Source organism: Haliotis rufescens, unplaced genomic scaffold (assembly GCF_023055435.1).
Source record: "Haliotis rufescens isolate VD_foot unplaced genomic scaffold, xgHalRufe1.0.p SCAF_11, whole genome shotgun sequence".
In the NCBI taxonomy this organism is placed as follows: domain Eukaryota; kingdom Metazoa; phylum Mollusca; class Gastropoda; order Lepetellida; family Haliotidae; genus Haliotis; species Haliotis rufescens.
The window spans coordinates 6,390,384-6,408,574 of record NW_025963791.1 but is presented as its reverse complement, the minus strand read 5'-3'; the positions used below and the strand labels follow the sequence as shown (position 1 = coordinate 6,408,574).

At 39.3% G+C, this 18,191-nt stretch overlaps 1 protein-coding gene across 6 annotated transcripts in view; it reads left to right on the top strand.

Moving 5' to 3' along the window:
* The window catches only part of LOC124134346 (protein transport protein Sec24A-like), a 42,896-nt gene that overhangs the window by 11,129 nt on the left and 13,576 nt on the right, over positions 1–18,191 (top strand). For 3 of the 6 annotated variants that reach the window (XM_048392150.1, XM_048392146.1, XM_048392145.1), the window contains 4 exons: positions 3,881–4,408; positions 4,870–4,985; positions 5,720–5,822; positions 8,101–8,118. In XM_048392150.1, the coding sequence (XP_048248107.1) occupies positions 3,881–4,408; positions 4,870–4,985; positions 5,720–5,822; positions 8,101–8,118 (765 nt within the window). The remainder of the gene's footprint in view (positions 1–3,880; positions 4,409–4,869; positions 4,986–5,719; positions 5,823–8,100; positions 8,119–18,191) is intronic. The other 3 variants (XM_048392148.1, XM_048392149.1, XM_048392147.1) reach the window with 3 other exon arrangements.

Genomic DNA, 18,191 nt, shown 5'->3' with positions numbered 1-18,191 from the left:
ATTGACATCCTTTGTGTAGTTCTCAACACTTTGTGTATTTGTGATTTATATCCTTCCTATGGTTTGTGACTTCATATCTTACATACTATTTTTGCGATTGCGTTAACATTTTTTGCCTCATAGTTGCTTCTTTCATAGTAAATATCAGGCGTATTGTTGTTCTAATTGGCCATTTTAAATTCACCCCGTGGTCATGTTTTTTCATGTCTTGTGTTTTGTATTCTTTGTGTTGCTTGGTACTTTGTTATCCCCCGCCCCAACGGGATATAGAAATGGGTTCTGTCCGTGTGTGCGTGTGTGCGTGTGTGCGTGTGTGCGTGTGTGCGTGTGTGCGTCCCGAAATCGTTTCCGGAGCATAACTCGGAAAACGTTAAATATTTCTCTACGAAACTTTGCATGTCTATCAGACTCATGCTGAACTGGTGCCTTTTGCTATTTAGGAATTTTATAAATTTTTATTTTTTACGTTTCCATGACAACAAGTTGTACTTAGGTTCTATAAGGGTGCTGTTCGTTTCCGAAGCGTAACTCAAAAACCGTTAAATAATTTCTTACAAAACTTTGCATGTTTACCAGACACATACTGAACTGGTGCCTTTTGCTACTTAGGAGTTTTTTTTAAATGTTTATTTTAGAATTTCCATTGCAGCTATTTTGACATGGCCTAAGAGAAATGTTCGGTCAGTTACCTGGTTTGGGACCATAACGTGTTAAAATGGCGGGGGATATAGATGACTTCGTCGACTATATGCTTGTTTATGATGTTGTACCTATGCTTCCCCATGGGTTTTAAAGCATTTTTTCTTCCTTGCATAATGTTATCCTTTAACCTCTGTGTTCTTGGATTTTCAATATTGCATGCACACCTAATCAAAGAGAGACCGCATTGTGATTCTACCTCTGCTTCTTTGCGGATTTCTGCCCCATTACACTAAGTGCCACGGTAACAAGTCTGGAACTCCCACCCCTTGTGTCTGGACTGCACTGATATGTGTTCTACAGCTGCAAAGTGTAGCTTTTGCTTACCACTCTCACCCACAGCTTTCTCCAAGTACCTGAGGGTCTCACAGAAACAATATTCTCAGAAAGCTTGCAAACTAGCGAAAGAAGATGTCGGACTCCTCTGAGGCTGTACTTCCCCACCAGCCACGCCTGCTCCCTCTACTTAGGGCAGGAAGCCTCTAGTTTCTACACCTCTATGACTGACTTCACCTCCATCGACCATGAGATGATGCCATTGACCATGATATACCTTCCCGCTGACATACTACTTGTCATCAGCGCCAGCACCTCTGAACAGTGCCATCAGTGCCCCAGGGTTTCAGACCACCGGCCTTGCAGCAGACACCTCAACAGCTTCTCCAGGCCCCATATATGGACCCCTCATGGCTACAGATCAGCGTTAGAAATTGGCACAAGTCCTATAGTCCTTGCCAAACTGCCCAAAAGTTTATGTATCATAAGGACCAGTAGAAATTTGCCATTATGAAGGGTTTTGCTATATGTTATCATCATAAGGACGAGTGGAATAAAACAGTTATTTACACACATCACCAAGGCACCTTCCTCCACCTGAGGCATATCCAGTTTGAGGCATATGTTGATGATTTCCCCCTGAACCACCAGAACACAACCACGCTCATCCTACTCCTCAGAGCTGTGGTCTGACAAGCATCGCCAGTGGAACATCATCATCTTGGAACTGGAGGCTCTCATTCTGGCAGTCTCTCACTGGCAGCATACCCTCCAGCACACCCAAGTTGCCATCTTGACTGACAACATCACGGTGGTGTGGTATCGACACAACCAAGGGACAACACACTCTCCTTCTCTGCTACAACAGACGGTCTGTTTTTTCCAACACATCCCGGGGATGCAGGAACATTCTGGCGGACACTCTCTCCAGGCCAGACAACCCGAAAGCCTTCACCCTGGTTTTTCAAAATCTCGGCCACCCATGCCACCAGTCTTCATCAACCACTACTTGCGAGACACAGCCTTGGAGGATGTGGAGGCTGTGCACAGCTTTGGCCCTTTTTGTGGGTCCCAGCAGGTCACCATCCCTAAGCGCCATAGACTCTTGTAGATATCCGGAGTTGACCTTTGACCTCTCTGGTGCGTTACTAGAAGGTTTACATGCTACTTGCATTGGCTTGGTGCGTCAGTCTTAGACCTCTTGCAATCTCATTAAAATCACACCATAGTTCTCGCTACCGCTAAACAAAGATCTGAGGACATCCTATGAGGGGTCATGTCAGAACGACCTTTCATCCAACCAATCAGAGCGTCGCTTACCAGATCATGAAAGTGACAGTCGGAATGTGATTTCTAATTATGCAACCTCAAAAACTTTAACACGGGTTTAGCGACTGAATCTATACAATCTAGACAATATATTTGCCATTTCAGAATGCTCTTTTGTTCAGGTTTGTAATTTTTAATCGAGAATTTGTCAAAATATGTTTAGAAGCGTAGTCGCCAATTTGAAATTAGTGCCGTAAAGAACGAGAAAGCTGCGTTCTGATTGGCTGATGTCAACTTCTTGTCAGTCCTTCCATTGGTCGGTCGGCCTGACATGACCCGTAATGGGATGTCCTCAGATCTTTGTTCAGCGATAGCGAGAACTAAGATCTGATTTTAATGAGATTGCACCTCTCGCATCTTATTGCTAAGGATGCTTTGCTGAGTGTCTGGACATTGTCATGGCTTTCTTCGGGATCACATCTGAAGGTATGCTCTCCGCTGTACCATCAGGTAAAAATGCATTAAGGAGTAGTGCAGGATAAGTTAACCATGTTAACACATCTAGTAAAATCTAGATATTTTTTATATTTGTATACTTATCCTGCAATACTTTGTCTAAACTGGCCCACCCGTCACACAGCTGCCCCTCCATGATGTCTTCAGATCTAGCAGTAATGTGTTGATCTGTGACATCGTCACTTCCATGGTCACCTGGGCGCTATGTGATATACGCCTGATATTTACTATGAAAAAAGCCACCATCAAGCATAAAATGTTAACGCAATCACAAAAATAGTATGTAAGATATGAAGTCACAAACCATAGGAAGGATATAAATCACAAATACACAAAGTGTTGAGAACTACGCAAAGGATGTCAATGGATAAGGCTTGACAAACTCAAAACAGGACTGTTCAGTCTGAGTGACAGCAGTAATGGTCGATCCCTGACATCATCACTTCCAGGGGCGGTCGGGTAGCCTAGTGGTAAAGCGTTCGCTCGTCACGCCGAAGACCCGGGTTCGATTCCCGACATGGGTACAATGTGTGAAGCCCATTTCTGGTGTCCCCCGCCGTGATATTGCTGGAATATTGCTAAAATCGGCGTAAAACCATACTCACTCACTCACTCATCACTTCCATGGTCACGTGGGCGCGATGTGATGGGATGGGTTGCACAACTAGTTGGAACAACTTCTTCTTCAGCTGAACTTCGCACAGCTTGGTCTTACACAGCAGTAAATGCATGTAGGAATAATGCAGGATAAGTATACAAATGTAAAAAATATCTAGATTTTACTAGGTATGAGATGATTTTATGGATGGGTTGGTCAGGCTCACTGACTTGGTTGATTGAGTGTCATTGTACCCCAACAGTGTGGATTGTTGCACATAATATCAATCAGTGGATGTTCTGGTCCAGAACTGAATATTTATAGACCACTGTTGTATATCTTGAATGTTGATGTATGCAACAAACAAATAAACAATGATGAAATTTGATTAAATACTGAATCAATATGAGATGTAAAGGATCGAGACATAACAAAACTCCTGTTTCGAAGTGTTGTAAAACTCACTCAATCATTCACTCACTCATTCAATCGCTCTTTCACTTACTCATTCCTCTCTTGTAGCCCTCCAACTCCATGCCAGCTCCACAAGGGCAGCAAGGCTACCAGGGACCACCCCAAGGATACCAGCCAACAGGTGCACCAGCGTATCAACCTAGCAGTACACAAGGATACCAGCCAACAGGTGCACCAGCGTATCAACCTAGCAGTACACAAGGATACCAGCCAACAGGTGCACCAGCGTATCAACCTAGCAGTACACAAGGATACCAGCCAACAGGTGCACCAGCATACCAGCCTGGCACTGCACCAGGATACCAGCCAACCAGCACGCAAGGATACCAACCTAGCAGTACCACAGGGTACCAACCTAGCAGTACCCAAGGGTACCAGCCTGGAGGTGCACCACAGTACCAGGCCCCGTCTTTGTCACAAGGGTACCAAGGACCACCACAACCAGGCTACAGTCAGATGCCTGGGGGACAGCCTGCCCCTGGTCCAATGTCGGGTCCGGCAGGGGGATACCAGCCGGGGGGTGGAAGCAGCAACCCAAATGATATACTGTCAAACTTCTCAAATATGGGCGTAGATGTGAGTTGTGTATTTTGTCTTTAGAAGTTTTAATTTTTTAAGCAATTTATTTACTTACAGTATGCACATACCTATAAAACATACTTTGATGTCGTTAGAGACATGGTTAGCCTAGTTATTTAAGGGCCCATAATTCGCTGTGCAGATGCACAAATCACAGCAAAATGCCCCTGACTTTCGTCAGCATCACTGTCGAAGCAAATATTCATGGGATAGTACTTAAATCTCAATCATGGTTAGTAGGTAGTTCAAATAATCTTAATTAATGTTAACAATGTTGGTTTCAAAATACCAAATTGCAGTCCTAAAATATCCAAAGTGTATGCAGTGATGCATTTAGGCCAGAAAGCAAGATGAAATTCACCAGGTAAGACAGCTCTGCATGGGAAACCAATGACCCCCAATGAAACAATGTGGTATTGGGAGGATGTCTTGACCAGCAGCTTTTCTTGTGTTCCCAGGATTCCCAGCGCTTTCTGAACCTGATGCAGGAACGTCGTCTCATCCCTACAGACGGACTTGAGACGGTGAAGCCAGGCTTTCAACACGACTTCAAGAAAGTCAACTGTAACCCAGAGTAAGTAATACAAGTGGAAGCATCTGCACTGTGCATGTGGGAAGATGCTATGCTCATTTTCATACTATGCACCTCAAATCTTGTTTGAAAATGAACTTATGCTCTTCACAGTTCTCGTAGACATTCAGAGACAGAATAAGTTCACTTCAAGAACCAGTTTTTAGTAGCAGAACAGACAAAGCCCTGGTAAGGTCAGGACATGTAATCATGTAAGGACTAATTATGAAATTGTAGCTTGTGTTATGTGATAATAACCCCTGTGAAAAAGTGTGAATGACAGGATGGTATTGGCTTATACCTTGACCATGTTGACCAGGAATAGTGAAGTCAGTCCCCAAGAACACTGGTTTTCCTTTAGTTCCATTGCCTGCTGGTTCTATTAATGATTCTTATCCAGACCATGGTCAATCAGTATCATGGCTATGCCTGTGGGTTTCACCAAAGTGATGAGTGTCCATGACCTGTGTTACTTTGGCAGTTCCTTCCACATGAAGCTGACATTCTGTTATATTGCTGAAACCTGTTCAAAATGGCTTAAGGTCCAACCCACTTGCTCACACTACACTGAAGGTCTGCACAATACTAATAATGTAAGCCAAGTAATTAAACAACATTGCCAACCCCTTTTCTTCAAACAACTGGGTTTGTACTTCAGATAAGAAACAAGCTTCAGTTATTTATTATTTGGACCTTGTATCATGTTAACAGCCATGTTATTTTTTTTCTTTTTCCAGTATATTCCGATGTACTCTGAACGCCATACCGCAGACATCATCATTACTGAATAAAGCACGATTACCCCTAGGCATCATAATTCATCCTTTTAAAGATTTGTCGGTAAGTAATATTCTGTCATCTGACTTGTTGCTTTCCAGCCCCTTGCGTATAAGTAAACACTGAGAGCAGAGAGTTGACCTAGAAGTGATTGTTTACCTCCTTCCACGGCTTTGATGGAAGGACGTGGTATGATAAGGACCCTTTTGGGCCACATTAAATGTCAAATTTCAAACTTACGGAATAATTCAACACGTTTAAATGGGTGACATCTTTATATGTTAAAATGAGTGAAAAATGCTGGGTTTTTTCAAGTGAAAATGTAACTGAGCAAGTCTGAATGTGACCAAGATGAATAAGTTGACCATATGTTGACTTCATGTACATCTGAGACTTGCTCCTGAAAGCTTCTAAAGTCTGATTTGATACGTTTTTGGCGTACTCACTCATTTGCGTTGTTGTGAGTCCAGTTCACATTCATATGAACATGTGATAACATTCATAAAGTTTTCTAAATGTTTTGCTCTGAAACTATACGATTCTTGTTGGTGAAAAAGTCCCTTTATCGTTCCTAGTTCTTCTCTTGCATGGTGTTGTGAGTTTTTGCTTTCTGTGGATTGTGATATCCCACACAGTGCCCCACTGTAATCTTCTGTTTATAGGATGACCTCTAAAGATAGCATGAATATTAATTATTAACCTTGTTTCATATTTTCTAAAACAACTCACCAAAATCATGAAAATAATCATAGAATAAGTATTATGAAAGTAGACTGCGAGTAACCATGGTAATGAGATACTTCCTTAGTCCTGGTTATTCTTTTCTGTAGTAAATCAATTTATTGATAGAAACAGTCTCAAAGTCTTCCTGAGTTGTTCTCCCTCCTTTCAAAACTGCATTAATCATTTTACAAAAAGCAGCTTGGGTACCCTGAATTGTAAACAGTTCTTGTTAATTGCATTATAAATGAAGATGAGAGTTACCATGGCTGAGGGGGATATGGTCAGAAAGTTTTGTTGAAGAATAAGGATTTAGGGGTCATTATACTATAGACACAAATTGGAAAGATAGTATATTATGGATGAAATGTATTGTGCTCCACTGAAATGTTTTGAAATCATAGCGTACCGTACTCCGTACTATTCTTTTTCTCTAACTGGGTTGTGATTTATATTTGTTAATTATAGTTGTAAATAGGGCTGGCAATCAATATAGATCATAGAGATTGACAATCGTTAACAATATATCGATCAATTATTGATAAATATCGGATAAGCAACTTTAAGCAAATGTGCCAAAAGCTAAGAGAGAAGACAACATTTATCACATCACTGGTGAGTGGTCACACATTTATGTATGGATTACTTTGTGGACACTTAAGATTTCAGTTGCTTTCATCTTTGGCAATGGACAAAACAAGTTTGCTTCAGTGAATTAAAACTCACAATAGTTTATGTAAGATAGTATCCATGACACAATTTTCATATTGATAATCATTACCATTTCTTTCCCTGTAATAATTCTGATAATGTTTTCAGCTAGCCCTGGTTGTAAATGAGTATTTATATGTATGATATGGTTTGGACAAAATATATGCTAGGTCTAGGGCTCATTTGCCTCACCTGAATAAAAATAAATGCGTCCCTACTACATGACACCCGTATGTGTTCCTGGTTGATGAAGGAATATCCTGTATTCAAGCCTGTAGTATTGGTGATGTATAGCTTAGTTAAGTTCTCACAAAGTTTCAGAATATTTGAGCAACAAGTAGAGCAAGGTTTCTGGTACTGTAGCTTGGTTCCAAGTCCTGAAAATATTAATCACTAACAGTTTCAAAGTTTGTGCTGTAAGAAGGTGTAGTACAATTGAACTACTAGCAAGGTGTTGCAGATGTGGCTAAGTCTGTAGATAATCCCTGGTGTTATATCCATAGGTAAGCATGGCGTTGTGTCCGTAGGTAAGCCTGGCATTGTATCCGTAGGTAAGCCTGGCATTGTGTCCGTAGGTAAGCCTGGCGTTGTATCCATAGGTAAGCCTGTTGTTGTATCCGTAGGTAAGCCTGGCGTTGTGTCCTTAGGTAAGCGTGGCGTTGTATCTATAAGTAAGCCTGGCGTTGTCCGGAGGTAAGCCTGGCATTGTGTCCGTAGGTAAGCCTGGCGTTGTGTCCATAGGTAAGCCTGTTGTTGTATCCGTAGGTAAGCCTAGCATTGTATCCATAGGTAAGCCTGGCGTTGTGTCCGTAGGTAAGCCTGGCATTGTGTCCGTAGGTAAGCCTGGCGTTGTTTCCATAGGTAAGCCAGATGTTGTATGCTTGTGTGACAGTTCCTCCTTGTATTCCAGGAGGACGAGGAGGATGGTGTAAGTAGTTTGTCTCCTTCTCCTGCCCTAATACATCATTCCTCCATTGTCTCACATAGGCAGGGTTCAGGACAGGCACACATCACCCTGTACACTGAAACCTTGTTAGTCTGGACTCTGTTAATCTGGAAATGGAACTTTCTTGACAATTCTATCATGGTTTGGAACTTCTACCTGTCCACTATTAACAGTTATTCATGTGTCCATATGTTGTGTTAATGTGGACTATATCTCTGTGGAAGTATTGTCTGGATTAACAGGGTTTCCTTGTATTGGTTTCCCAGTACCATGCATGCCTAAACCATTGTTTAGGGTCAGCATGGTAAGTAGATTGTCTTCTCATTGAACACCTCCTTTTGGTACTTTTCAATTTTCTACTTTTCTAAACATGTTAAATGCATATTCAGATTGACAAAAAAAAATTAAAATGACAGGTTAAGGATATAAAACTTATTTCAGTCAGATGAATTTGGGATTGTTAGTAGGGACAAACGAACCACTGTTTTGCTTTTGTCATACTGGGTTGAGGGTTACCATGGTTACAAGCCTAACTAGCCTAACTATTATACTGGTACTTGCTGTGTTGCTGTGTGTATGTGGTGCTGGGGTTCAACTATACATGCTGTAATTTGTAATATGCTGAGAATTGACCATTCACCTGTTTGTATCTGTCCAATTCTATTAGTTATTTTGGAGCAATGATAGTTCCTTGTTTTTAAGGGTCTGCTATATTTTACATGATAAAATGTTGTGATAATTTATTGATTTCATCACAGCATACTATGACACTTATTGGCAGTGTCATGCATGTATTATAGTGGACACTTGTCAGGATCAGAAACATGCATATTCTATGTCGAAACTGAATAGCATGGTAGGCTATATTATCACGGTAGTTAAGTTATTATGGGTCGTAATGGCACAGGCTTACTAATCTAGTAAATATGTCATATGCAAAATGTTTCTTGTTCTTTGTTCAACATTAATGACACATCATGTGGGGAAACATTTAAAAAAGTAAACATGTTTACTTTTGAGTAGCATGGACATATTGCAATGAGTTCTGTGTTCGATCAAACTATGAAATACTGTGCTTAGATTAGCACAAGTAAACAGTCGACAGGGGATGTGGATTTCTAGATTTACTGTTACCGTGATAATATACGAGTCATAGTCATACTATACCATGCTGCTTGTAGTGCATAGTCTCTGAAGACATTGACACATCTTTTTAACAATGTTTATAAATAGACTAGTGGTGTAAAGCGTATTCAGCGATAGAAATTGGCACAAGCCCACTCACCCAAATCAGATAGCCTCATTATGTTAATATTAAAGATGTCCCAAGAGCAAGTCAAATTTCAGGCATTTTGGGAAAGTCCTGAATATGTTATCGATCGTTCAAAATTAAGCACCCAATTGGGATTCCGGGTTAGAATAGGTGCCTGGCAACATGTGCTGCTAGTTAGAGGGGACCAGTTGGAACACGTGTTCAGACTTGGTGGCTTGGTTGATTGTGTGTCATTGTTGTAGTGGATCGTTGCTCACGGTATTAATCACTGGTTTGTATGGTCAGCAGGTTTACAGGCTGCCGTCATGGTGATGGCATACTGCTGATTGCAGCATTAAACAACAAACAAGATTTATAAATTCACAATTTCAAGTGGTGAAATGTTACAAATATTATATTTAGGATAGCACAGATTCTTGTACTTTTTTTGGTTGAGTCGCATCCGGGATTTGAACCCACACTGCCAGAGTGAGGCACCTAATCGCCGCCAGCACACAAAGTCAGCGATCTAACCCACTCAGCCACTGTACTTTACTAAGTGTTATCCCAAATATAACATTTGTGAAACTAGATTTAGCATGGACGTCAAGAGTACTTGTCATGACCCGAATGTGAAAGGTTTATGAGGGTCCCTAAATTTGAAAAAAACCCAACTACAGCAGCAAACTTATGACCCAAGAAACGCTGTTGAATTTTAACCATGGTATCACTATTCAGCATAGCAAATGGAAATGGTTTTGGTTGATTTCTACTGCTGTTTCCCCTGTAGATACCATAGTGTTGTATGGCATTGAAGATGCATGTATGTTCACTAGGTATCACATTATATATAACAAAAAGAACTTGATTACTTCTGTCTGTCACCGATATCTACCAGTTTTCCTGTACTTCATTACATGTACCGTATTTTCTTGAGTATAGTGCGCACCCGTGTATAATGTGCACCCCCCTCTAGCGGGTTCAATATTTTGAAAAAAAAGAAATTTGAATATTATGCGCAGAAAAAAATTACACCGTACCCTTTCAGCGAAGTCCGGCAAACGAACGGGTGATGAGAAACTTCGTCAGTACAAATTCGAAATTTGAGATAAAAAATCACCAGACATGTTTATTTACCGATTAAATAGTATTTATTGTTCTGCTAGGCATTGTTTTATATCCAGGGATTAAGATTACCTTGTGTATTGTCTCGTAAACTAAGCCGGAAACAGCAATCAGCTGTACACACGTTTTCTTGGAATCGACCGGTGCTTCGGTCAAGACACACCCAATGATATAACTTTATAGGATTTTTAATGCAAGGATCGGCAAAAATTGTATCTGAAACTATTTTTTTTATCAGGAATAATATATTCCATTATTTTCTTAATTATATGCAGCCTTTACTAAACATATTTAAAATAATAATAACCCTAAGCGAAGCAGCTGATTGCTATTCCCCGGGTATTATTTTTTACATGGAACCAATCTGACCAGTCACCGTCAAGGCTCACGCGCACATGATCGCGTGATCGCGAGAATTTCATGTTGACATAGAATTGTCAAACAAAAACAAATATGACTTTTAACGAGTCAAAGTATGTCATTTATGATATAGGTATCCATTCTCTGTCAACTAAAGTTCGTTTCAAGGCGTCAATAGCGGTATTCTGACCGTAGTTGCTGTTAATAACGGTGAGTTGTGCGATCTTCCGATCGCTTCACACACGATTTCGCCGAAATTAATAAAAACAATATTAAAAGGAATTTTGAATAAAATTAATGAAATAAGTTACAAACATAAGTCCAGATATACAAATAACACTTTTTATAGCCAGACAGTGTAATCACATGATTATTTTGCGTACTTCAGTATGGATTTGTTGACATGGTATTTCCGGTGTTTCGTGCTCACGGTAATGTCTTTCCATGGGGGAAAAAAACATCCAAACTCATAATTCGTGTATAATGCGCACCCCCTTCCACACAGCTGTGTTTTTTGGAAAAAAAGTGCGCACTATACTCAAGAAAATACGGCAGTTGTATCAATTATGTTTGTGATTACATGTCAAATTGGACAAGGACATTCTAGGCTGATCATTGTTTGAAATTAGGGATGAAATTTAGGAGGTTCTTGTCATAAACATGATAAACCTAATGTCAAACAGTGTTAGAAATGAAACATGAAAGTCCAGGCCTCCTTCTCCATAACCCTAATGTTAATACCTGGTAGATAAAGTTTTAGGGGGTGTCTGGATGTAAATACCTGAGAAGCTAAGGGCCCCACTTAAGTTTGAAGACTGCTAAAAAGTAAATATCAAGGGAGTCCTTAGATCAAGACATTCCCAGGTAAATCAAGGACCCTTGGCCCATCTTAACTTCTTACAGCTAATGTGGAGTGAAGCATTTCATGTCTTGATTTTCAACCGTTTAGAAGCCAACACTGATTTAGTCACTTAACTATGCCTACCATGACTTGTAAACATTTGAATAGGTTTCAACAAATAATCCTAATCACCAGATGTTTCTAACTGTCTGAACTATGCTTGTGGGCTTCAGGATGTATGTGTGTCTCAAGCATGGAATGTTTGATCAGTACTTCTTAATGCTTCAATATGCAAATGCCAAATGTATCTTCTCTCATGACCTTTTGATCGTGGTATATAACATCTCTAATTATCCTTTTTTCTGCTTGTCAATTGGAGTACTAGCAACATAGCACGGAAGAATGAGAACAATTATGTATGCAGTTCTTCTGTGATTGATATGGCACATCATTGATTATCCAGTGTATTTTGTTTCTCTTCTATGAAGATGAGCACTTAGGTGCCATGGCTTTATTTAGCATCAGAGCATCCATAAGGCACTCACAAGGCATGTGGAGCCTGGGTATTTATCATTGATTTGCCCTGGCCACCCAAATGTAGGGGTCATCATGACATCTTGTTTGTTCTGAAGGGGTCATCAATGTGATGTTGGGGGTCATTGGTTTGTTGCAGGGGGACAGTATGGTCCAGGAGATAAAATCATGTCTTGACTGCCCCAAAAAGCACCAAAACACACACACACACACACACATACACTTAGTAAATTCTACAAACCCAAGGTGCTTAATATGGTAATACCCTGGATAACTGAGGATGAGACTGGCATAGCAGTATGTGTTTCCCAGCTTGTGTTGGTCTCCTGTACTGGCCGTCTCCGCCTTCTTCATCATCTTGTAACACAAGGCTGATGTAATGTAAAGAGAAGTAAATATAAAACCTTGGTTACTTCTCCCCATGCTCTACCACTCCAATGGCTACTAATAATGTTGAACATGTTGAAGGCTCATATTTCTGTTATCACCACACATTAGTTGTCATGGTTATGTGTTTAATTCATGTTGAAACAGCTTGGGTTTGTAATGAGTTTGGTTTTCTTAAACTGCGTTGCAGATATGAGAGGCGGTATGTTGAAACAGCTTGGGTTTGTAATGAGTTTGGTTTTCTTAAACTGCGTTGCAGATATGAGAGGCGGTATGTGACAAGCAGATGTCTAGTATCACTGGAAGAATGTAAAGCTATTTCAGTGGTCTTTAATTCAGGTTAGGTATATTGATATGGGAATTTAGAATTGGAGATTTTCATCATTCAAGCATTCAAAATGGAGTTTTATGATGGGGGTACCAGTTTGTTTGAAGTGTCAGATTGCAATATTTTGTTTTATTTGCTCCCATTGTCATAGTCAACGTGAGCTTGTATTATACGTGTTCATCCATTCTCCATCATCTGCATCCCTGTATATACTTTCTTCTAAATACTTTTTTCTTTCTTGCCAATTTCTTGGCATATCAGTACTATTATATTTTTACACATTTAGTCCTATTTGTCAATGACTAATATGCCCTAGCAGTGAAATTTTGTTTGAAAAACAGATTTAACACTAACATTCTTAAATCTTGCTTTGAAATCAAAGTTTTTCTGATTCTAAACGCAATATACCATGGATGCAATATTGATATCTTTATCACGAAATGTATTCATGTATAAGGGGTACAAATTTGCCGCAATTATCATCCTTGGTTCCTCAGCAACATTTACCAGTGTGAGCCCAGCGGTTTCACTCTCTTGGTAAATATGTAACACATGCTTTCATCCTGTGCTATGCATGTTAAGTTGACATACCATAATGCACCTGAAATACTGTCTGTTTAATCACAAGTCAGGACTAACTTTAATTTAAACACATAATTTTGTATCTTGGCAATATAGATCTACAAATTATTATTCTACAAAATATGTAATATTTGTGATACCAGAAATGTTGTAATTTTTGTCTTGACATATGTGACCTCAAGTTACAATAATGAATATAGCCAATTGCCAGGATCACTCAATATTTCATATATATCATGTATACATAACCTGGCAGATGTTTGAATAATTAGCTTTGAGTTCAGATGAGGATTGTTTCACTATGATAAAAAGGTACTGGTACAATTGAATAAATTAAGGTTGTACAAATATTAGCATGATTAACTTGAGGTGATTGTTTCCTTAGAGTCAGTTTAAGTATCCCAATGTCATTTTTTTCCATTAAACAGGACTTGTTGGTTTCTTTGCATGCCTATTAGAGTCTGTTAATCGTAAGCACAACAGGTTTCATTTTCATACGAATAAGCCCTTTATATTGGCCTTAATGCACTGTGTTTGTAGCTAATGGCTGCAACTACGTGATGAACCGGATGACTTTTCATCATGATTTTCATCGTGAAACTCTTGATCTTATGTTCAACCTCTGGATATATTTGACTGACAGGAGTGTTTAAAAATGTGATAGTCTGGCAAACTAGTACATTTTGTGTTTTATTAGCCTGTGTTAGATGTGTTTGCCAGACTAACGTGTGAGTGTTAGATTAAAGCCTGATTAACACATAGATATGTCAGTATGCTGCAAGATGTTACCAGTTGTATTGAGATGGAACCTATCAATTCTAGCCCTATACTGGTGATATTACAGCATGTCTCAATCATGAAAGATATAATTTCAGTTGGTGGCTATATTTAGTGTTCTCTCATGCAAAAAGGACTTGAAACAAGCTATAGTGGCAAATAGCTCCAGGGTATTGATCATAAAAAAACAGATATGATACACAGGATAATCAAGGATGGCCATAAGTGATTCGGTATTTATTGGGATTGATCGGATTACTGATATTATTATTTGTGCCTGTCATTAGCTGTCAACAGCTGTCACATCTATCGCTTATTTCAGAGTTCAAAGTCACTGTCAATGTCATTCAAACATTGTGAAATGGATAGGAGTATGTGTGTCATTTTGATTGGTTGAAAATTGGATAAGATTTGATCCTAGAAATTTTTGGTCTTATCACTGTGCATGAGTACTTTTCTTGATAATTCTTTTCTTCTATATCTTAAATTTGAAGAAAAAAAACACCTTTCGTTCAGCTTGGTGAAATGCATACCACATTAATTTAATATTAAGTTTGAGCAATAGTTATCAGCATATCAGGACATATTGATTTAGTTTGGTTTTTGTCCTCATTGAGGTGGGTTTGCTTATCACGGAAACACATGATGTCATCATTTGTATAATGTCGTGTCTGTTTGACAGCTGTAGGGGTTGATCAACTTGATGTAGAGAGAGAGAAACTGTGCTACGGACAATGATTGTTGTTGAGTATTCAGTAACAAGAAATTTTAACATTTGACCATCCACTGAGACCTGTGTGGAATTAACATCAAACTGAAGTGGCCTCCTTAGTTATAGATGATAGAGCATCTACCTGGTGGTTTCGATCCATTGCTGTGTCAGAACAAAAGATGTTAACTGATGGTAACCTGCCTGGTTCTTGGTATGAAAGGGATAAAACAAGGACTGGTTGGCTTGGAGTCAGTATTACCAGTATACTGTGTTGGAGTGGGGTATCCATGTTAATCTGAGGCATTGTATCTCAGTGGGCTAGCACTATAAAACTGGCATAAGTATGGACTATAGTACAGGCACACACCACACATCTGCATGCTAAGACGTTAAACCCCCATTTCACTTGACTTTATTTGAAGTTGCCTGTGTTCAGTAAGGGAATGTTTTAAGCATCAACTGCCTTCAGCATTTTGAAAAAATAAGTTACTGAAAACTCGGGAATATTTATTCAGCTTTTGAGATAACTATGATCGTAATGAACTACTAAATTTTCCTTGGATGACAAATGATTGTTACTCATTAATATTCCATAAAGCGTGTCTGTGTGTGATGATTACTGCTGCTTACTAGCTGACATCGCGGAAATCTTGGCCCTTGAAGTTTCTGCTATAGAGGTCAGTAACTTGGTTTATAGCCTGTCAGCGTAGCCCGATGGCATGGATTGTTGATGTCATACACAAGGTTGTCTAGTCCAGACTCAGTATATACACAATACAGCCTGCCATATGTAGCTGGAATATTGCTGAGTGCTTTGATAAACAACAAACTAAAGTTAACATGCTTTGATGTAACTGTTTGTTGAACACCAACACGGTATTACAGTACATGTATTTCATCTGCAAAATAGTGATTGGTGGATTATGTTCCATACTTTGATTCAGTCCTATTAGAAACTGAATTAATTTGCTTTCAATAGATCATATTCAGAAAATTGGTAAACTTAGCTCATTTTCTCTGTACATTTGAAATACATTTGAATAATTTCCGTTTATAGTTTGGTTGGATGCTTTCAGCTATGCTTGGCCGATCTTTAAGCTGCTATGTGGCTGGAACACATGGACATGCTTGAGTGACAATTGTAATGTATTAGCCGAAAGTTGTGCAGAACGTAAATTATGAACATGTACAAAATTGTGACCTTGTATTAAGATAAGCAGGAAAAAGGAGATAGTAACTGGTTTTACCAGAAAATCAGCATAGAACTCTCCTCACTCACTTTTCCTTATACCATGTATACATGTTATACAAATTAATGTTTTGTAAAGTGAGCAACTGTTATTGTTAACACTTCAAGGTGACTGAAGGAGACAGTCCTATGTACATCATTACTGTTCAGAATATTCGAAGCACCTATCGGCCCTCCCACCATACAGCAGGCAGTCTCTGTGTACAGTGTAACTTCTTGGAACATCATAGCCTGTTTATATGCATCTATATTCCCGATCATGAACACCTGGTGTCATGAACAGCTGGTTAAACATGTTAAACCTAAGAATTTTTAATTTTATTTTAAGACTGGTTCAGACGACTAGTGAAAATTATTTCCCCAGTCCTCCAAGTTTGTAGCTAATCCTGCTTGAACAAGACAAAAGTGTATATTATGTTTACATTTTCTGTCAGTTTTATTCTAAAGGTTGAGTACTGGTCTGGAATTATGGCTATCAAATGCTTCTAGTCTATTAGGACCACCAGCATTGGATTTTTACTTGTCCTCACCTCCTGCTGTAGTCTAGTGGTAGAGCGGAAGCCCGAAGAGCAGAAGGACCAGGGTTCAATCCATTTTTGTTACCCTGCCTGGCACTCGGCAGTTAGGGGCTAAAACAAAGACAGGTCTGCTCGAAGCCAGTATGCTGTGTCTGAGTGGGGTATTTATGTTAAACTCGGTCATGGTGTCTCAGTGAGCCAGCACTATAAAATTGGCATTAGTCTGGACTAGTACAAACAGACACTCACACACGTACACATGCAGGCATGTTGCACTATAACTTTAATAATGCTGAACTCAAAGCCCATTTTGGCCCGCTTGTCCTTGGCACATTTAAGTAGTCTCGGGCTAGCAGACCAACGTGAATTTCGAAGGCTGCTGGTCTTTTTAGTATCTTCCAACCTTACTACTTAAACCTTCTTGTAAGAGGCGACTGACGGGATTAGGTGGTCAGGCTCGCTGAATTGGTTGATGCATGTCATCATATCCCAATTGCATGGATCGATGCTCCTGATGTCAATCACTGGATTGTCTGGTCCAGACTGCTTTATTTACAGACTTACTGTATGTTGGATGAAGCTAGGCTCGGATACGAGTCAGCTGACATTGTAACATTCAATTCTTGGTGTTTGTCAGAGATGGAAAGTTCAGTGTAATTGGAGCAGCTGACAATACATTGTTGGAGAAATATTACTGAAGTGTAGTGGATGCATCTGTTGGTGATACATCTATTCTTTGTACTCATCAGGATTTATCTTTTTAACTAATTAACATTCGTTCAAATAAACACTCTTTTCCAGAATATTCTTAAGCAAGAAAATGTTTTCCAGGTGAATAAATATTTGCGACATGATCAATGGGCATTGTAGTAAAGGGAACAGTGTTATTGTACATGATTGCTGATAGTACACCTATTTATTCAGTTTATATTACACTATAGCAGTCTGTTCAATGTAAAAAATTATCTTAACTCTATTGATTCCAATGGTCGTGAATTTGTTTACTAATGCGATAAAGATGCACCAGTGCATGGCAATATAACAATTTGCTTCTTTCTGTTTGATATGCATCCTCTCACAAACTGTTTAATCATCTGGTTAGATGGCTTATTGGTAGTGATCACCATTTTAGTATTGTCATATCATTCAAGTCTTTCCTTTAATCTGATTATTTATTGGGGGATCAAAACTATGTTCTCATTTGGAGACAAAAATGTTATCATTTGTGTAATTATAATTCACGTGAACTATGGGTTGTTGATGTGTGTTGTATCATGAACAAAACATGGGGATACGTATCAACAGTTCCATAGAAATCAAGATTCGATTAGTCATACTTGTTTGTGCTATATAGGTTTAAAACCTTGTGATTATTGTCAGATATTTCAAT